The following is a 22,180-nucleotide window of genomic DNA, read 5'->3' on the forward strand; positions in this document are numbered from 1 at the left end:
TTGTACCCAGGAAGGTTGTTATTCCAGGTAAGTACCTTGGTTTAAGGTCATTAAATCAAGTCCACACTAAGTAGGCTTAACCCATGGCAAATTCTGGTTTTACAATACCAGGTATGCACATGGCCTGTTTTGTTCTTTATAAAGGTCAGACCTTCTCCATGTTTCCGCCACATGGAATGCCACACCTTAGATAAAGTATAGAGGCTATAACTTACCAGAGTGACAATATAAAAAATGAAAGCATAAGGGTTCCAAATTTGATCTTGGATAACCAAACAAATCCAGGACCCCCACCACAGAACTAAATCAAAGTGCACCCAAAAGCAAAGATTATTCTTAACAGAATAGTTCCTTCTTTATAAAACACTGGATCACTAAAGCAAAAACATAGGTCCCCTTCCCAGCTTGCCAGTTATTCCAATGAATTGCTGCAGACAACTACACTCTCTGTCAAGGATGGAACTAGCCGTGCAGATGTTTTCTCCAAATTCCAGGGAGTGACCCTAACCCATAGGCTTTTACTCAAAGCTTCTAATTTTGTTTTTCAAATGTAGAAACAGCTGGTGCCTAGCCCTCCAGGGAAAACGCTAGGTTCCAGAAGGGAGTGGGGAAGAATGGTTATTTTTTTCTATTTCACATGAACATGTCTCTTCACTCAAGTCTTTTGTCCCACAGCTTAAAATGCTCTTTATATGCCTTGGAAATAACAATTATTGGGGCTAGAAAATCAATGGTGCCCAGGTTGTTTTTCACATACATTACATACATTTCTGCAAGTGCTCATTTACAATAAGTATTAACTTTGAACCATAGGAAAGAAATTCTCATGGAGGTCTAGGGTATTAATGACCTCTGGAATCTTTACTGTTATCCCAAACGAACTCTGGGCCACTCTTTAGACTATAGTGTATAGTTATAATTTCTAGAATTTATTACAAATAATATAGATTTTGAAAGATAACTCCTACCGTTATCTCACAAATAGCTCCATTATATCTGACATATTTTGTTAAGGATAAACTGGAGTAGGTAAGGTGTGCAGTGATCCTCCAAACAGTAAAAAAATAAGGCAACCATGCTACCTGAATATCTCTGACTACATTTCCTTCCCAATAGGTGAGTACTCTGCTAAGCTCCACAACAAGTTCCAAGCTAGTAGTGGCCAGCTACTCAGCCTTCTCAGGAAACTCACCTTCTCTCCTTGGAGTGATGGGACTGAGTCCCGCAAACTGTGAAAGCTGTCTTTGATGTGGTCCCTACGTTTTCGTTCCAGTGCATTATGATGAGCCCGTTTGTCAGCCTAGAAAAATGGGAAAAAGAACACATTAGGAATGTCACTCCTTTTGCTTGGTACAAGGTGGGTGGGGTACAGCCTGGAAGTACACGCTGTCAGCACTGTCCCTGGCGAGTGGCCTGGGAAGGATTTCTCGAGGTGGGCAGTTAGGAGTCTCCAGAATTAGGCTCTGCTAAAGGGGGAGAAAGGGGTGAGCAACGCTTGCAACAGGAACATCCAAAGTAGCTCGATGCATCCAGCTCATGCATAAGTAAAATAAAAGTTATTCGGGGGGACAAAGTGTGACTCTGCTGTAACATCAGTGGTCCCCCCCCAACTTGCTTATGTGACAAAAGAGCCACCAGTCTGTGGTTAGGAAGTGACTAGAGAAAGCTCCAGTGGCCCCTTCTTAAGATGTGATCACCTCCACTGTAAGAGATTCCCCAGATGGGCGTCCAGGGGAAGAAAGAGTTAAGTCACTGGTGCTTCTTTAATGTGAAACCATCACCGTGAGTCCCAAGCCCACTAAAAGGCACTAGTTTAAGACCTTCTCACCAAATCATACAATAGAAACTAAAACCTCTATAAAACCTAGATGCATGAATCTGAGATCATTATGACAGAGCTGATAAGATGACAACTGAATACTGAGTTCTTGTTTTTTAAAAGTAGATCCAAGGTGCTATCCTGCCAAGGGCTTCCTTGCACACAGGCAGTGCCAGACAGGCAGTTCTTAGAGGACACAACTTCTGACACCACATACTCAGAATAAATTCCCTCAGGTACCTGTGGCAGGTCAGGCTAATTTGGCAGTATCTAAATATCCAAGTCAAAGTCTTAGCCTGCTTGGAATCACAAAGAACAGTCAACTGGAGATGGACCAAAACTGCCAACACCAAGTCAGGAATGGCAAAATGCTCTGGCTTCAGGCAGAAGAGACAGCGCTGGAGAGCATGGTAAGAGCACTTCAGCAGGTCCCCATGAGAGGGGTCTCCCCTCCAAATGGAACACAAACAACCCAAAGCAAGAAGAACTTCATCGCACCTACACTCTAGGAATTATGGAAATTATGCTCTGAACATTCACCTTGAATGCACAAGGTTGCACTGAGCTAACCTAGAGAGCCAGTCTGTACATGGGAAGTTCAGGTAGCTTAAATCTATACACACAGAGGGCCAGAAATTCAAAAAATGGAACAAGAGTAAATAACTTGGCTTAGCACAAGAATAATGCTGCCTCACATGAATCCTTGTACCAGAGAAGATGTACAGACAAAAATCTATCAAGAGTTGTGAGAATGAAAGGACTTGAAATTCTCCTGTTATTTAATCCTAAAAGTCCTAGTCATTACAGAGGAAGAGGAGGCTGGGAGCACCTGTGGTCATCTGAGTTACTTCCTGGTCTCTTAAACATAATACCTCACCTACAGCTCTGTTGAAATGGACATGTGGTTCCCATGACAACCATGGTTCTCCATAGCATATCTCTCTTTTGGGGGCAGATGCCTGGAGCACTGCTAAAGTTGTCCTAATCTTGTTAAGTCTGGATTCACTGTAAAATGAATGTTTACTGAACTATAGTGACATATGAAATATTATGGACAAGCTGAGAGGACAGTCAAGTTTGGAACACCATGTAACCTGAGGCTAGAGGTAGGTACTCTGTATCATACAACTTTAGAGCAAAATTATAGATGCCTTCTAACAGTACCATGAAATAGCGCGACAGAATTAAACCTATTTAAGTATCTAGTCCTTTTGAACTTACTGTTGTTCCCTCTGATCATCTACATAAAGATAAGTTAGGCTGGGACTATACCTAAGGAGCTTAAAGGCCAAGAGACAACATTTGGCATGTGTCTGCCGCTCCTGTTTGCTATATACTACCTAAGGTGGTTTATTTATATGCAAATTAATCGCCCATCTTTGGTCTCCAGAGCAGCCCAAGATACTCCTGTCTACTAAATCACCCTGATTCTTGGCCCTCCTCCCAGCTGAGAGCTGTGCACCAGAATTACCCACAATCCCTCTTGTTGATACAAATAAAATTCTAATTGTCTGTTTTCTTTCTGGGAGAGCCCTGCAAATCTCAAACGGCTAGAATGAAGTTGCACTTGGTTTCACGTGGCCCTGCACTAAAGAGGTGGAGCTAAGTATAATCTAATACCAAAATCATCCCCACAATACACTACCCCCTCCCATTCACTGAGCTCTGAAAGGACTCAAATGGACAAGTCTCTCGGTTAGAGGATTGTAAGTGAACTTGGCTGTAGATCATGAGCAGAAATCTTGGCTTCTCATCTGGGGAGCCAGCCAAGTTTGAGAAGTTGGCTCAACAAGGAAAGGCAGCAGTCCACTGCCTAGTAGAAAGCCTGGGCTGGGGACTGTTGTTCTCAAAGTAGTGGATGGAATTTCTGTAGTGGTTCCAGGCCCAATTTAACTAGCAGAAGAGTGGAATCTTAGACCAATCCCTGCTGCCATGTCCATCCCTGAGCTACTAGTGGAGTCAATTTTAAATTTCTCAGAGACAATGGCAAGGATGTATTTTTCTCTTCCCCAAGCTCGATTTGAAAGAGCAAGTTAAAAACATGCAGAACTAACAAGCCTAATTCCAGGCAACTCTGAATTAAATGTTTTCACTAATGTTTTGAAAGAGCACACGAAAAACAGAAAAACCTTTACACAAGGCTGAGAATTCTCTGTGGGAAACATTTCCAAACCACAGATCCACCCAGACCGATAACACTGCCCGCGCCTCATCCCCACCCCCATTGGAGGACTAGTTTGCAGGCTTTATCACTGCCTTGTTAACTGTCTTTGCTTGCTGGCAACCCTTTTTGAGAGGGCCAAGATTTCAGAGTTGAAGAAGAAAAACTGGGTGAAGACTCCCAGTGTAAGGCATCTAATATCCACCCACAAATGCAAAACTGGTTTTAAAAAACAGGGCCAAACAATTGTCTTGAACAAATAAAACTCTACTCAGATGAGCCTGTACTGAGAATGATGTTCAATAATGAAAACGAATGGTATGGAAAGCCCCCTTGTGGAATTAATTTGGCCCTATTCTAGGAGACCACAGAGGTATTCTTGGACTGTATAGCAGGCTCCTAAATATCTCCCCTACACATCCTTTGGGAACAGTGGCTGGATGCTGCCCATTCTTCTAGTACGCTGGATTTGTACATCTGGATGTCTGCCAGAAAACCCTTCCTCCAGGGCATCCCTAACAGAAATACTAAGGGGCTATGCAGTGGTCCACAGATGCTCAACAGAAACTCCTGCACCAAATCACTTCCAGCTTTGACATCTCTGCCAAAGTTTTTATTCAGCCTCTCAGTTATATTTCTACCCAACTTTCCACACTGGTAGCCAGAATAAAAATCTTCACCTACAATTTGTCCATCTTTGACACTACCAAGCACGTGTATCTTAAGTGTTGTTAGATGTTGAAGGCAAACATTATTTTGTTAGCCAAGAAGTTGCTACGTTGGCAAGAAGTCATCTAGGCTAAGGAGGTCTGTTCAAAATTGAGGGAAATCTCTTAAAATTATTTTCTTCCAACTTACTGCACAGAGACTGCATCTTTGTTCAAGGCATCACATCAGTCAGTAATCTTATTTCCTCCAAGTTCTAGGCAAATAGCATGGGGAAATAAATGCTTCATTATTCCAGGATGCACAAGGTTCTCCAGAACAATGCCATGTCTTGCAGGCTACCTGACAGCTAACCCCACCTATAAGGGGAATCATCTCAATTCTAATACAGAAAATTCTCAGCATATAGTGAATTAGTTGCCCACTAAATATTTACTACCTTTACAAAATGTGAAGGTTGTATTTTAGAGGGAAGCTTGTGTTGCTTATGATTCTTATCAAGCTATTCTTTAATTGAGACTAAGGACACGAGAATACACAGACCCAAAAATCTCATCTGAAAAGATCTATTTCTTACTTCTGATAGATGAGAACAAGACAGGATAAAGCTCAATTTCTAAGCAACTTAAAATACTCATTTAATCAAACCAAAAATTATAACATAAAATAATGGGCAAGTAGGATGGGATAAACTCACCAAGCTCCCTAAGAGAAAGACATGGATTGCAATTTTCCAATACCTGTCCTGCTTGTAGCTGATTGCCTGGTATACATTTCCAACATTATCTAATGTATGTATTTGTTTTCAAACTTTTTTCTTTTGGTGCCTAAAAGAACTGGCAAATGCTATAATCCAAACAAGGCCTCATACTATAGCCATTTCAGAGAAGGATGCCTTGGTCAGGAAATTTTAATTAAAAACCAAGCTGAATTCTTTGACCAACTATTTCACCATTACTGGCATCTTGGAAAAATTCTTTTAGACATAAGAACAACTTTTACTCTAACACAGGCACATTTAGGAACTAACTCTGGCATTTCTGTTATCACTGTCAACACTCTAAGCAGAGAAAAAGGACATGCATTGTGCAGCACTTTTGCCATGCAACTGACTGCAGGTAAAACAGACAGTAGTTTCCTGAGTGAATTCCAATCTCGGAGGCTACCAAGCTCGTTCTCTTCTGAATATTCCTAAAGAAGCAAAGAGCTCTGAGAAGTTTAAAATATTTCATACCAGAAAGGTCCAGAAGTGGAATTGCACAAATCTGTTTTCAAACCCCTAACAGGTATACTGCAACTGCAACTCACTCAGGTGCCATCAAGGATGGTCACTGGAAAAAACCTTGCATTTCCTGACCAACACACTAACCCATATATTTCTTGTACACTTTCACTCTTTGCTAAAGAAATTTCCCAAACAGAAATAAAGCAAAAGGAAGCCCTTGCAATATAATATACCTGTCCCAGAAATTTATCTTTAAAATGCAACCTCTTCCCTCCAAAATATAATAAAAATAACATCAGTGGGATTTTGCAATGTATTCAATTTAGTAATAAGAATACTCTTTGGGGTTACTTCCTTTAATAAAGCTTACTGGTCATTGGAGAAGCTGTTTTCCATTTGTACTGAAGCAATAGAAAAAAATATTTGCCCAATCAGTTTCACTTTCTGTTAGAGTTAGCCTAACTTCCTAACTCTGTTCTCAGTATCTTACATTTCTCATGTAGTAAGGCCTAGATATTGTAGTGACATTATAAAACATACATGAACGTTTTTATATTAGGATCCACAGAACTTTTTTCAAATAACTTTTTCAACTTCTTCTGTAGTCCTAAATATCTAAGTATTTGGTTGTTCACATCTTTTTTTAAACCTTTTTTCTAAGGCAAAACTTAAGAATAGCTCCCTCTTAAATTTTAAATATATTTATTATCTATATTAAATATAGAGAAGTAAGCAGATGCATTCAGAGGGGAAAAAATGGAATCCTTTTTACCCTACACAGCCACAATAGTTGTTTGATATACTACAAAATTTGTCTATAACACATCTGCTTTTTCTCTCCATGCTGTTGTAATTACATTGTGCAGAGTAATACTTAGAAATCTCAACAAATAGATGTGTTAAATTAAAAACAAAATGTCAAACCAACTTCCCTTGCCTACCCCCCCAAAATCAAAAGGAAAAATCCTAGGCACCTTAATAGCAAACTAAAAACATCTAGACAAAACAATGAGATTAGCATTCCAGGAAAGCAGAAATATTGTAATAATTTAATAAACAAATTTACATCAACAATCGTATGGATGAAAATTTTGAAAAGCAGAAAGCTTTCAAGAACTGTGAGCCAAAATTTCACCAAAAAAAAAAAAAAAACACACAACTTTCTCTTACTGGGAAGTCAGTATAATTTCAATTCAAAGGATAATTCTGCAAAGGAAGGCTAAACGATCCTTACCCTCCAACTCTGATCAAGACCTGGCACAGATTTTACAACTGGAGACTTGCAGGGAAAAAAAAAGTTTCCAACAGACTAGGCCCCAAGCATGAAGGATAAAAGTAAATGAGAAAAAGGAATTCAATTTTCAAATATATGCATAAGTATATGAGAATACTTCAAGAATAAATAAAACAAATTATCTTTAATGACTATTACCCAGGGATAATTTTTAAGACTTCTGGAACAACTACATCCCCAGATTTTATGGAAATATCAGCTCTCAATAAATAAGTTTTCTTAAAGCCTATCTGCTTAGACAACCTGCACAATCTTTGCTTGCTCTAATGAAGAGCAGATATAACTGAGATGGCTTGCCTTTATCCTGTGGTTATCAAGTTCTTATACGAGAGGTATCAAAGTGACATCCTGCAAATTCTAACAAGCCCCCAAACAGTTGTTCCACACATCATTTTAAAAATCAGAAAAATAACATAGTTTTAGATTTCTAATCTTTCTTAAAAAATAGGAAGATCTGCTGCGCGCGGTGGCTCAGGCCTGTAATCCCAGCACTTTGGGAGGCCAAGGCTGGCAGATCACGAGGTCAAGAGATCAGACCAGCCTGGCCAATATGGTGAAACCCCATCTCTATTAAAAATACAAAAATTAGCTGGGTGTGGTGGCACGTGCCTGTAGTCCCAGCTATTTGGGAGGCTGAGGCAGGAGAATCGCTTGAACCCAGGAGGCAGAGGTTGCAGTGAGCCAAGATAGCACCATTGCACTCCAGCCTGGCAACAGAGTGAGACTCTGTCTAAAAAATAAATAAATAAAATAAAATAAAAAATAGGAAGATCTAGCAATACTGACCCTTCACTCCTACGTAACAAACCACTGGAGTTCAGTAGTGCTGACTTTTTAGAAGAGGCACTGCTCTCCAGTACCCAAGCCCTCACCTCTTCCTTATTCTTTATGGCCCTTATGAGCATTTGAATTTTTTACCCCCATTCTATACACTTCTTACTGCTCCCAACTATCAAACATTAGACACTCTGATATACTTATTTCTCTTCCCCTCTCTGATTCTGATTTATTCTGTGTATATTCTTTTTTTCTCTCTAATCTATTCATGAAACACCCATATTACTGTCTCAGACTCCAAAGACATGAAATTAGTGCTTATCTAAATCCACAGAACCATCTACTGAGAACATTAATATCAAAACACTAAGAAATTATTGATAACATTATATGGCCTCATCCATCACCTTTCAGCAAACCTGTCTCTGCAATGCCACTTTTCTTCAGCTATTTTAAAATTTTCTTTATACCTCCTTCAAATACACAGAATCAGACCATAATAACTTTATGTGACACTTTGATGATGCAACGTTTGACTCCTCCACATTTCCAATTTTTGCATTAGAATACCATGTTGTGCTAGATTCTACGGGTCTATAGCAGTCACATGACTTGGTTAAAGGCGATTATTGCATGTGGCTTCAGCTTCACACAATTATACAGATATGGTTTAAAACCTACTTGTTCCTAAGTAAATCTTCTGACCACTTTGCCCTGAAATAATACTACCACAGACTTCAGAATGCTGCATTTCTCTTTTCCACTTACATAGTGGCAGCTGGATCCCCTATCTGAAAACTACAGAACAATTCAATTCTTTGTATACAGCTCCTCTTACTCACCTAGAATCACTGAACTTATCACCTGAGAATCTAGAATGATGGGATTTGCAACCCCCCCACCCTCCAGAACCAGGCCCCACCTCACCTTAGTGGTTAACATTAGAGTTTACTACAATATTAAAAGTAATAGTACGATCTCTTTTTCTCTCTGACCCCAAAAAGGAATAGAACTGAACGGAAATAAAAATGAAATGGAGAGTAGGAGACGTACCGCAGATTGAAACCTCGGTTGCTCTTCCTGGAATAAGAGAGAAAAAAAAAATAGAAAATATAGAAGTTATTTTTACACTTAACATTCAATAATAAGAAAGAAAATGCCGGCGGCAGAGGAAGCGGAGGGTGGGGAGTCAGCCCGACACCCCTTCCTCCCTCCCCACCCCTTGCCCCCACCCTTCCACCCTCGGCGGGATCCGGTAGCGGGGTAGAGGGGTCCGGAGCGCCGCCCCTCCTTCCGGGATCCGACCTGGGCCAGAGGGGTCCCGAGCACTGTCTCCTCCCTGCAGACCCAGCTCGGGCATCTAGCACCCCCCAACCCCTCTCCGCCCTTCCTCGCCCCCCAGGATCCGCGGGTCACGGGAGGAGAGGATCGCAGTCCGAAGGGGCAGGTCCTGAACGCCGTCCCCTTCCCCTGGATCCGGACAATGGGATCCCGGGCGCCCCCCATCCTTGTCCCCCGGATCCTGAGCAGGGGAAGGTGGGAGCGGGAGGCCGCAGCACCCTCCCCCACGGGAGAAGGTGGGGGGTCCCAGAAGCCGCGTGTCTTCCCCCAACCTCCAGTCCCAGGAGGCCGCTCCGGCCAGGAGCCGGAGGGGAGCGAGCCGGGAACGCGACGGAGGCAGTCCTGGCCCCGAGGGGAAGACGAAGGAGGCGGCGGCAGCCCGGCCCCCTCCCGCCGTCGCCCCGCTGAGAGCCCTGGCCGCTGTCCCCGCCTGACAACCCGCACGGGAAGGAAGAAGCCCCAGGACTCACGTCGCTCTCCACCTCGATGTCATCGTTATCGCTCATTTCCTACGGCCCAGGCAGCGGCCACTGCAGCGGCGGCGGGGAGGGGAAGGGGTGAAGGGGAGGGGGAAGTCACCGACGACAACAACAAGCCGAGTCCCCCCCACACACACACTCACTCACTCACTCACTCGCTCTCTCACTCACACACACACACAACACGGGCAAGAACCACCTCCTCACTGCAGCACCGGATCAACGGCGGCACGCACGCCCGGTCGGCCCCCGCCACGTGACCAGGCTCGCAGCGCTGGGGCAGCCGAGACTTGTAGTTCTTGTCCCTCTGACAGACGGCCCGGGTAGCTCCAGAAAAACTACAAATCCCGGAAGAAACCGCATCCAGGCGTCGCCAGTCCGGCTTGTTGACGGAGCCCAAGGCGCCTGCGCGTCCCGGGGAGTGGGGCGGGGAGAGCCGCGGCGCGGCGCCTCCTGGGAGTCGTAGTCCGCAGACCGCGAGTTGTCAGGAGATTTTCCTCCCGAGGCGGCAGAGGAGGCTGCTGGGAAGACAGGACACGTGGAGGGAGCTGGAGCTCCTGGAGCCGGGCACCGTCTGCGCGCTGGACGCCGGGCCCAGGGGACTGGGTGGAGTCTCTGGGGGAGTAGCCGGCTGTCTAAATAATGCTGCCTCTCTTTGGTATGACTGGTTATACTTTGTCTTCTTGATACGGAGTGGTTCCGTTTTGAGCATAGGGGCGTAACCCGCCCGGGAGGGAATCTGGCTGCGGCGGACCAGGGGGCGCGGTTCGGGATGCCCGCGCGAACCCTCGGGGGCTGGTGGGGAGGTGTCGGTGGCAGGTGTTCGTGGTGCTACCGGACAGGCAGAATGACCGACCTCGTCGGGCGACCGCTCCCAGCCGCGAGAATCCTGTATTCATTTATCCGGGAGTGACCGTCCTCGCTCCTAAGCTACTCACGTGAGGTTCCAGCGTTCACAGAACGCGAACCCTCAACCACTATGGACGTGGAAGTAAAAGCCCTTTCAGAGTTTGTTGTAGCCCAGGCAGTTTAGGCAATATCCCAGCTCAGAGTACCATAATTAAGATTGCAAAAAGGATCAATATGGGAAACTTTTGCAGTTCCCTGTCCAGTTAAAATCATATTTATATACTGTGGCATAAAGTGTAATCACATCCATTCCACCAATATTTATTGAACACCTAACATGTGCCACAAGGGGATGCCATAACGGATAAGACCAAAAGCATCCCTGCCTTCATGCAGCTCACAGCTGAGCAAGCAAGCGTGCCGGCCCTGCCGCCATTTTAAGAGTGTGCAACGAGTCCCATGGGAAGGAAGAAAACCATAAGAAAGACACTTTCCACCCTGAATCATACTACTCCTTTACATCTGGTCTCCAAAGTGAATGACATCTTGAGTTTTTCCCATGAGTTACTGATTCCTGGATGAATACCATATTATCCCTGACTTTTGAGTGTGGAAATTTGGGGATATGTCACACACAATTCTTGTGACATACATTCCTCAACGTGAGCATGTCATCCATGCTGAAAAGACAAATGTAAATGTGGTAATTTTTCCTTTAATATCTGTTGTATTTCTCTTTTTTTTTTTTTTTTTTGAGACGGAGTCTTGCTTTGTCGCCCAGGCTAGAGTGCAGTGGCGGGATCTTGGCTCACTGCAACCTCCCTCTCCCGGATTCAAGCGATTCTCCTACCTCACTCTCCCGAGTAGCTGGGATTACAGGCACCCACCACCGCGCCCGGCTAATTTTTGTATTTTTAGTAGAGACAGGGTTTCACCAACTTGGCCAGGCTGGTCTCAAAACTCCTGACCTCGTGATACAACCGCCTCGGCCTCCCAAAGTGCTCACGTGCTCACGCCTATAGCATGAGCCACCGTGCGCGGCCTAATATCTGTTGTATTTCTTATTCAGTGATCCAGTCCTACTGAAGTCTGCACATCTTTGCAAGTGAACTTACCTTTTCTACATGCTTTTGTCTCATAGTGTTCCTTTCCTGCTGGGTTGGGGAGACAGATATAAGCAGACCATTATGTGATAAGAGCTGATGGGCTATTGGGGAGACAGACGGCCACTTTTGAGCGAGTTAATTAACTGGATACTAGAAGTTAAAGCTAATTGATGATTACAACAAACAGTTGTTGGGTGCCTGCTATGAACAGAGCACTCTAGGGCAACCCCAGCTACAAGTTAAAATCATCCTAGGAGCTTAAAAAAATTCCCATTCCCCAGGCCACACCCCAAACCAATTAAGCCAGAACCTCTGGAGGGGAGATCCAGACTGAAGGATTTTTTTTTCCCAGACTGAAGGAGTTTTTAAAGCTCTTCCGGTAATTCCAGTGTGCACCCAAGACTGAGAACCACAGCTATAGACGATGCCAGAATAAATAATATAGTTTCCCATTGAATTGTATGCTTTTAAAGAGTGAATTTTATGGTATGTCAATAATTATATTCCAATAAAACTGTTATAAAAGAAAAATAAGATAATCTTTACCGACGTGGAATTTAAAACCTGACAGGAGTAAATTATCAACTCAAATAATTGTGATGAAGACAAATTATGTAAATGTCAAATTGTTTGTACAGACAGTGAATGCTGTAAGAGCTCAGAGGAGGAAGAAGGAGTATGAGGTATGAGGTGGGGCTGGGGAGGTGTTGGTGACCAGGCAAGTCTTCTTAGGTTGTCAGTTGCATTAGGGTAAGGGCTGGGTCTGCAAAGACCACGTAACATTTTGCTTATCGTGAATAACGTGGACTGAGGTGAGGAGGAAAGGCTTTCCTGGTAGGGAGACTGGAGATTTTAACACATCTCCTTTTAGGAATCATTAGAATATGAAGACCTGTCAACCTGATTAAGAAATTTGACCTAATAGACATAACACTGCACCCAACAGTTGTAGAATATGTTGTCTTCAAGCACTCGTGGAACATTTACAAAAATTGACCATGTACTTAGCTATAAGGCAAATCTCAACTTTTTTTTTTTTTTTGAGATGGAGTTTCGCTCTTGTTGCTCAGGCTGGAGTGCAATGGCGTGATCTCGGCTCACCACAACCTCCGTCTCCTGGGTTCAAGTGATTCTCCTGCCTCAGCCTCCCGAGTAGCTGGGATTACAGGCATGAGCCACCACGCCCGGCTAACTTTGTATTTTTCTGTAGAGATGGAGTGTCTCCATGTTGGTCAGGCTGGTCTCAAACTCCTGACCTCAGGTGATCTGCCTGTCTCAGCCTCCCAAAGTGCTGGGATTACAGGCGTGAGCCACCCTGCCTGGCCAAATCTCAACAAGTTTTAAAGGACTGTAATATTAGTGTATTCTTGGACCTAGTGCAATTAAAGTAGAAAAATAACAAAAAGTTAACTAGAAAAGTCTCATACATTTGGGATTTAAGAAACTTTTAGGCTGGGCACAATGGCTCACTCCTATGATCCTAGCACTTTGGGAGGCCAAGGCAGGAGGATCACTTGAGATCAGGAATTCCAGACCCGCCTGGCCAACATGGTGAAATTCCTTCTCTACCAAAAATACAAAAATTAGCCAGGTGTGGTGGCACATGCCTTTAATCCCAGCTACTCGGGAGGCTGAGGCAGGAGAATCACTTGAATCTGGGAGGCAGAGGTTGCAGTGAGCCTGGGCAATAGAGCGAGACTCAGTCTCAAAAAAAAAAAGTAAACTTTTAAATGACCCAAATGTAGGGATTTTCATGAGTGAGGCACATACACACAGGAAAGAACGAGGCAGATGAGAAGTTTCCTTAGTGTTCCTTTTCAGTATTTCTCTGTTGTGCATCTAGGACCGCAAGAACTCATTTTCATCTACACTTGAGTATCTTTGGCAAAGCCCCAGGTGAGCTTATCAGGGCTGAACTGCAAACACATCACAAGGAAGCTGGTAAGAAATACAGAACCTCAGGCCCCACCCAGACCTACTAAATCAGATCTACATGATAACATTATGCCCAGGTAATTCATATGCACAATGGGGTCTGAGAGCTGTGATGAAGAGGGAGTGGAGTAGCGGTGGTGTGAGCAGGTGGATTCCTTCCATTATCTCTTTAGCTCTTTTACAATTTGGCTCCCACACTACCAATTGACTAAAATCACTCTTCCAGGCCACTAGCTACCACTTTATTGCCAAATCCAAAGCCTTTATCTTATTTGACCTGATGTTGGCCATCTACGCTGTTGGCCACTCCTCTCTTGAAGGCCAAGAATTCCTGTGCTTTTCTCCTTCCCACCATCACTGTTTGCGTTCCAGGGACCTTTTGGTTGGCACTTGCCTCTCTGTCTTCCACCCTCTGCCTGCTAGGATCCTCTACCCCCTGAGGCTTTGGTGACCAGCTCTCTGATGGTGACCCCAAGGCCACACCTCTCTTTTTAGTTCTAGATTGTTATATGCAATTTACTTCTGGACACATCTACTTGAATTATTCCACAGGAAACTCAAAACACAAGGCTTATGGATGAGTGAGAGAAAGCAAGGTTTTCTTTTTTTCTTTCTTTTTTTACTTCCTGTGGCACAGCCCTCAAGAGATCCTGAGAACATTTGTGCCAAAAGCAGGTTTTGATACAGCATTTAGAGTATGACTCATTCATGTAAAATGAGTATATCTGTAGGAGCATATATGTATAGAGAAATATGTAGAATAGTATTAATCAAAAACTTTAATAGCTGATTGGGCATAGTAGCTCACGCCTATAATCCCAGCACTTTGGAGGTGGGAGGATTGCTTGAGACCAGGACTTAGAAATCAGCCTGGGCAACATAAGGAGATCTTCATCTCCACACACACACACAAACACACACACGCACACACGCGCGCGCACACACACACACACACACACAAAAAGAGCATTTTAATAGTGTTCGTTTCCGAGAGGTGGGATTTTCAATGACTTTTTTTTCTTTCTTTTTTTTTTTTTTTTGACACGGAGTCTTGCTCTGTCGCCCAGTCTGGAGTGCAGTGGCGTGATCTCAGCTCACTGCAAGCTCCGCCTCCTGGGTTCATGCCATTCTCCTGCCTCAGCCTCCCAAGTAGCTGGGACTACAGGCACCTGCCACCACGCCTGACTAATTTTTTCTATTTTTAGTAGAGACGGGGTTTCACTGTGTTAGCTAGGATGGTCTCGATCTCCTGACCTGGTGATCCACCCGCCTCGGCCTCCCAAAGTGCTGGGATTACAGGCATGAGCCACTGCGCCCAGCCTCAATGACTTTTTTTTAACTGAGTAGCATCATTCTCACCAAAATAGTAGAGCTATTAAAAGACAACTGCTATCTCAATAAGCCCACTGTCTTTCCTGAGCAGCAAACTTCTCAAGCCATAACCCGTAAGAAGATGGTCCTAATCATTTCCCATGTCAGTTGTGCTTGCTTTCTCTTTATTTGGGGGAAGGGGTGTGACTATCAAGGTTCCCCACAGGAACCAGCTGACATACTCAAATTAGGATCGTTTGAGTTTTAAATAAAGAGGTTGTTTGCAAATATGTGGGCAGGCTCTAAAGAAACTTCAAGGGATTGCACACTACCATTGGGAATCTGTTCTCACCCCGAGGCCTACAGGGGAGAGGGGGCAGAGTGGTGACCAGAACTGGGGGGTTGGGGGACTGTGTGTGTGGAGAGAGCCCAAGAAGAAGAACTTAGATCCATGGCCCAGAGTGGTTGGATCTAGAAGGCCAAATGGAAGATCTCTAAGCACAGTGAGGGACCCTTTCCTCCTCTTCTCACGTTTTTAGAGAAGGCTGAGAACTTCCAATCTACTCTACAGGAAAGGGAAAATATGGGAGGAATACTTCTGGCCTCTCTGCCCTCTCCTTCATTTCCTGTTGGTGGGTGAGTGACTGAATCATCAACTTGGTGAGTTGCAAGGAGAAACTGGTCCCATGTGGCTCAGCCCTCTCCCTGAGCTGTAGGGAGCTGTCCTTGGGGAGGAGGCTCCCCTCTTCTGTGGGGGGCTGTCCTTGGGGAGGGGACTTATGTTTGCCCAGTTTTGCTATGACTGTGTGGGTACAGTTAATTCAAGAAATATTAAGGAGGCTGGGCACAGTGGTATACACCTGTAGTCCCAGCTACTTAGCTGAGGCAGGAGGATAATCTGAGCGTAGGAGTTCAAGGCCAGCCTGGGCAACATAGTGAGACCCTGCCTCAAAACAAAAACAAAGACAAAACTAAAACAAAAAGGTTAGAAAAAAAAAGAGGCCGGATGCAGTGGCTGACACCTATAATCCCAGCACTTTGGGAGGCCGAGCCGGGCAGATCACCTAAGGTTGGGAGTTCGAGACCAGCCTGGCCAATATGGCGAAACCCTGTCTCTACTAAAAGTACAAAAATCAGCCGGGTGTGGTGGTGGGCGCCTGAAATCCCAGCTACATGGGAGGCTAAGGCAGGAGAATTGCTTGAACCCAGGAGGCAGAGGTTGTTCAGTGAGCCAAGATCGCACCACTGCACTCCAGCCTGGGTGACAAGACCGTCTCAAAAAAAAAAAAAAAAAAAAAAGAAAAAAAAAGAAAAAGAAGGCTGGGCACAGTGGTTCACACCTGTAATCCCAGCACTTTGGGAGGCTGAGTCAGGTGGATCACCTGAGGTCAGGAGTTGGAGACCAGACTGACCAACATGGAGAAACCCTGTCTCTACTAAAAATACAAAAATTAGCCAGGCGTAGTGGCACATGTCTGTAGTCCTAGCTACTTGGGAGGCTGAGGCAGAAGAATGACGTGAACCTGGGAGGCAGAGTTTGCAGTGAGCCGACATTGTGCTACTGCACTCCAGCCTGGGCAACAGAGCGAGACTCCATCTCAAAAAAAAATAAAATAAAATAAAATAAAAATAAAATAATAAAAATAAATAATAAAAAAAAGAAATGTCATGGAAGCCACACAGGCTGAACCTTGTTCTCCAATTAAGCCTTATCAATAATGAAGCTATTACTTTTGTCTCCATCTGTCTGACTGTGTCTCTGTCTGAACTGGTTCCAAATTCGGGGTAGGAGACCTGGATGCTATTTATTGGCTCTCTTCAACCTCAACATCCCTCCCTCACCTACCAATCCCTCATCTAGTCACTCAGCAAGCCTGCTATGTCCCAGGCCTTTCAAACCCCTTGTTTCCACTGCAGATCCTGTCTCATTTAGGCCTCCGCCATCTCTCGTGGGCCACAGCCCCCTGGTGAGTCTCCATGCCACCTGCCATTCTCCACCAGTAGCCAGAGTGATCTGTGCAGAATGAAATATCTTCACTGAGTCGATAAAATGTTTCACTCCCTCCCAGTGACCTGGGGATAAGCCTAGCCTCCTTAGTCTGGCACTTAAGGACCTCCATGATTTGACTCCTGTGCCAGCCTCATCTTTCAGCTCCTGCTCTCTCATCCTCCACACTCCAGCCATGTAGAATCTCTTGCCTTTCCCCCAAAGGACCATGTTTTCTTTTGCTTGCAGGAATTTCCACGTGCTGCGCTCTCTGCCTTGAGTGTTATCTCCCCCAAACTCCTCCTACTTATCTCCATTTTATTCTCATCCTTGGGGCTTATCCATCACCTCTTCCTGGAAGTCCTCCTGGATTCTCCAAGGCTGGATTAGGTGCCCATCTATTGTTCCCATTGTACCTGGTGCATTCCTTCTCATAGGACTATTTTTGTTTTGTGACTTCCTGTTTGCATGTCCCTGTCCTGCACTAGATTGACTGTAAGCTCCTCAAAGTTAGTCCCTCTGCATCCTGGGGTGTCTTTATTCAGGTATACAAGGCTTTGCACTCAGTGGTTTTATTCTCATCTCACTGCTGCATTTGCTGACTCTTCTACCTGATTGCTTGCTGGAGATATTTGGGGTTCAGGTCTTTCTTCTAGATGTTCATGTCCACTGTCATGTATATGTTGATGGTCTTCTAGCTCAGACCTTCCTTGAAGCCCTCCATTCATCCATAGCACTTGATATCTCCTGTTAGGAGATATCATCTCAGACTACCTCTGAGGTAGTAGTAGTAACTGTCTCCTGTTAGGAGATAGCACCTCAGATTTACCTCTTCAAAACAACTTTTTTTTTTTTTTAAGAGTTGGGGTCTTGCCCATGTGGCCCAGCTGGTCTCTACTCAGGCAATCCTCCCACTTTGGCCTCCCAAAGTGCTGGAATTACAGGCGTGGGCCACCACGTCTGACTCTGAAACAACTCTTGCGTCCTCCCACCCCTCCCTAACCTGGTTTTCCACCTCTTTCCCAAGATGGTGCCACCATCCTCTCAGTTACCAAAACCAGAAACCTGGGAGTGAAATTCTGCTTTTGTCTCTCTGCAGGGTCCCTGAATTCTCACCATGAGCAGGTCCTGTTGGCTTTCCTTCCAGAACAGAGCTCGCTCTCTTTATTCATTTTCTTCCTTTTCTACCATCTCATATTAGTCAAGGAGCCTAGCATGTAGTAGGCATTTAATAAAAAGTTTTTGAATTAATAAAAAGTTGGTTTCCTACTTCTGTACTTTCTCCCATTTTAATCTGTTCTCCACTCAGACAGCCAGCATGATTGTTTACAAAGGTAAATCAGATCGCGTCGCTCTGTGCTTAACCTTCAATGACCTTGACATCACCTTTTTACCAGCCTGTGAGGTCCTGTGTGATCTGGCCCCTGCCTACCTCTCTGACTTCAGCTGTCACCGCCCCCACCTCGTCACTACCCCTAAGTCTGCCCTGGCCTCCCTTCTTCCAGTCAGGGTCTTTGTGCTTTCAGCTTCCCCTGGCTGGATGCTTGTCACCCTGGCTTTGGAGTGGTCTGCTCACTTTTAGCTGCTCCAAGAGGCCTTCTTACCTTGTCAGGTAGGCTGCATTTATTGCCACAGTTTTATTTTTTCGTTTGTTTGTTTGTTTGTTTTGAGATGGAGTCTTGCTCTGTTGCCAGGCCAGGCTGGTGTGCAGTGGTGCAATCTCGGCTCACTGCAACCTCCAACTCCCGGGTTCAAACAATTCCCCTGCCTCAGCCTCCTGAGTAACTGAGACTATAGGCATGTGCCACCACACCCGGCTAATTTTTTGTATTTTTAGTCGAGACGGGGTTTCACCATGTTGGCCAGGATGGTCTTGATCTCCTGACTTCGTGATCCGCTGGCCTCGGCCTCCCAAAGTGCTGGGATTACAGGCGTGAGCCACTGCGCCCGGCCGACATCGATTATTATTTGGTGTTTGTTTATTTATTGGCTACTGCCTTATTAGACCACGAAGAGCTTTATGAGGCCAGAGACCTTGTCCATTTTGTTCCTAGTCATCCCTGGCACCTAGGATGGCACTTGGCACATGGTAGGCACGTAATATTCTATAGTCTAAATGTTTGTGTTTCTCCAAAGTTCGTATGTTGAAATCCTATCCCCCCAAGCAATGGTGCAGTGGTATTACAAGGTGGGGCCTTTTGGGAGATAATTAGGTCAGGAGGGCAGAGTCCTCATAGATGAGATAAATGCCCTTATAAAAGAGGCACAAGGAGCCAGGTGCGGTGGCTCATGTCTGTAATCCCAGAACTTTGGGAAGCCAACGTGGGAAGATTGCTTGAGCCCAGGAGTTTGAGACCAGCCTGGGTGACAGAGCAAGACCCTGTCTGTATAAAAAAAGTAGAATAAAAAAGAATAATAAAAGAGGCAGAAGGAAGCTCATCTGCCCTTTCCACTATGTGAGGATGCAGTGAGAAGGTGGTGTCCATGAGGAATGCGTTGTCACCAAATACTGAATCTGTTGGTGCCTTGATCTTAGACTTCTCAGCCTCCAGAGCTGTGAGAAATAAATGTTTGTTGTTTATATGCCACCTGGTGTATGGTATTTTGTCATATAGCAGCCTGAATGTTCTAAGACAATACTTGGGGACTGAACCTCACAAATGTTTATTTTAATTTCATCATATTTTACAGACTGCATGAATGTTAATTCACACCTAGAAGTACCTGGAAACAAATTATGAAGACTGTTTCACCTTTGCCAGGGAGCTAAGAAGAGCTTCCCTACCTGGAGGTAAGAACAACCCATCCTGGGGTTGATGGATAACAAAGAAGCTGTTGGTTAGGGTCCTGTTCCACACAGTGTGCTTGGCAGGGCAGTCCCTGCTAATAATGCCTAGCTTTGAATTATTCTCCAGATGTGTTTAGACAATCCTGAGGACTTAGGGGTCATGGTGGAGAGAAGGAGATTAATGTCAAGGGCTGATCTAGACAAGGGCTTAGTCTATACCTTACTTGAAGTCCTTGAATTAATTTGACTCCTTTGTCAGAAAACCAAAGGCATTTGTTCATAGCTTTTGTAAGAAAAAGCCAGCAGAGGATGTTTTGTTAACACCAGGGTTAGTTGCCTAATATGCATTGTAAGTTTGTTGATGGAAGTTGATTGATCACTTTGGCTACTGTTAATAATATACAATAGATTTTATATGATACAGGAGAAATTTTAATATAATGGAATAATATTGCACCCATTATAATATGTCCCATCCTATAGTCAAAGCCCAACTTACGAAGAACAAACAAACAAAAAATCACAGATTTTTAATGGAGATGTTTGAGGTTGAATGGAACAATAACTTTTTTTTTTTTTTTTTTGAGACGGAGTTTCACTCTTTTTTCCCAGGCTGGAGTAAAATGGCACGATCTTGGCTCACTGCAACCTCTGCCTCCTGGGTTCAAGCGATTCTCCTGCCTCAGCCTCCCAAGTAGCTGGGACTACAGGCGCGTGCCACCGCCCCCAGCTAATTTTTGTATTTTTAGAAGAGACAGGGTTTCACCATGTTGGCCAGGCTGGTCTTGAAACTCCTTACCTCAGGTGATCCGCCCGCCTTGGCCTCCCAGAGTGCTAGGATTAAAGGCGTGAGCCACCGTGCCCAGCCCGGAACAATAACTTCTGTTTAAAATATAATTATATCAGGGTCTCCATTCTGATGCTCTCCAAATGGCAAAATGTAGTTCAACAGACAGTTTAAAAATGTTAATAGAAAAAATTATTCAATAACACTTGTTAAAGCATGGTAAGGAAGACTTTATTCAGGACCATCAAGTATAGGGACCACTGCAACTGGGTCTTGCAGAGGGGTAGAGAGATTGGGCTCAATGGGAGTTTGTAGCCAAGGAGCACTATCGGGATCAGTGGGTAGAAAATTACCAAGAAGAAACATCAGGGGTAAGGGAGATTCTGGCCAAACATACCTAATAGGATTCTTGCTGAAGACAGGCCAGGGTGATTAAACATTGCCTGGGGGATAATGGAGGATGAGGAACCTGATCAGATATTGAAGATGGTATCGAGGATAGGACCTTCTTGATAAATGGACTGAGGGTTCTTTGCTAAAACCAGATTTTACAAGGAAGTGCACAGATGGGCCTAGCAGAAAATTCAGAAGCCTGAAAAAGGTATGGCCAAGCAAAGAATCTTTGTCAGAAGTCACTGCTGAGACGTGTGACAGATTGCCCAGCTTTGACCCTGCTTCTTGCTTATCAAAGCAAGAATATTTTGCCTCCAAACTCCAAGTTCCTTTTATTTCAGAGGAACATGCCTGGGGCAGTTGGTTCCTCCAAACAGGTATTCCTTCTCTCCTCCCTGTGACAAAACTTGGGACTTTGAAAGGAGGTGGCTCTCTGGAGCTTTGCAGAATTCAGACACCCATTGCCAAACCTTTTTGTTTTTTTTTTTTTTTTGAGACAGGATCTCACTCTCCCACCTCCTGGGCTCAAGCAATGCTTTCACCTCAGCCTGTTGAGTGGCTGGGACCACAGGCATACACCACCACACCCAGCTAATTTTTAAATTTTGTATAGAGATGGGGTTTCGCTATGTTGCCCACACTGGTCTCTTGAACTGGGTTCAAGGGATCCACCCACTTCAGCCTCCCAGAGTGCTGGGATTACAGGTGTGAGCCACACCACACCTGGCCCAAACTTTTAGTTAACAAATTAATTTATCAATTATTGGTGTTATTTAGACTGATGACTTAAAACTTTGGAAATTCATGGGAAAGAGAGGGTGGGAGAGAGAAGTGACTGCAGGGGCTAAAGTCTTGGAGGCTTCACCAAATCAGAATGTAAATAGCTCCAGCAAGGGGCCAGAGTCCCAAAGCCACTTGCATTCCACTCCCCTCCACCAGCCTTACCTTCCCCCAGCACAAAGCACATAATCTGCCCTAGGTGATAGAGATATGGGGATAAAAGGAGATCAGATATGTGGCAGGATTTTGTTTTAGTTTTCTTCTAATTGGGGCATAATTTACATAAAGTAAAATTTAGGGTGCAGCTCTGCCAGTTTTGACAAACAAATACAGTTATGCAAACTAGCACAATGAGGATACAGAACAGTTCCATCAACCCCTAAAATCCAGGTATGTTGGAATCCAGACAATAGACCCTTATAACATGTCCCCTGTGCCAGCCTACTGGCCTTTAGCTACTGATAGTTACTAGTTACTAACAC

General features: G+C 44.5%; 1 protein-coding gene across 8 annotated transcripts in view; it reads right to left on the bottom strand.

Moving 5' to 3' along the window:
- Positions 1 to 9,997, bottom strand: part of MAX (MYC associated factor X) — a 93,293-nt gene extending 83,296 nt beyond the window's left edge. For 5 of the 8 annotated variants that reach the window (XR_001115175.2, XR_001115174.2, XM_003267819.4 and 2 more), the window contains exons 1-3: positions 9,754 to 9,997; positions 8,996 to 9,022; positions 1,193 to 1,300 (exon numbers count right to left, since the gene is read on the bottom strand). Coding sequence is in view for 5 of the 8 variants with exons in the window: in XM_003267819.4 (XP_003267867.1) it covers positions 1,193 to 1,300; positions 8,996 to 9,022; positions 9,754 to 9,789 (171 nt within the window). In the remaining 3 variants the exon portion in view is untranslated. The remainder of the gene's footprint in view (positions 1 to 1,192; positions 1,301 to 8,995; positions 9,023 to 9,753) is intronic. The other 3 variants (XM_003267815.4, XM_030812244.1, XM_004087158.3) reach the window with 2 other exon arrangements.
- Positions 9,998 to 22,180: the final 12,183 nt, after the last annotated feature.

This window comes from Nomascus leucogenys, chromosome 1a (genome assembly GCF_006542625.1).
Source record: "Nomascus leucogenys isolate Asia chromosome 1a, Asia_NLE_v1, whole genome shotgun sequence".
Lineage (NCBI taxonomy): Eukaryota > Metazoa > Chordata > Mammalia > Primates > Hylobatidae > Nomascus > Nomascus leucogenys.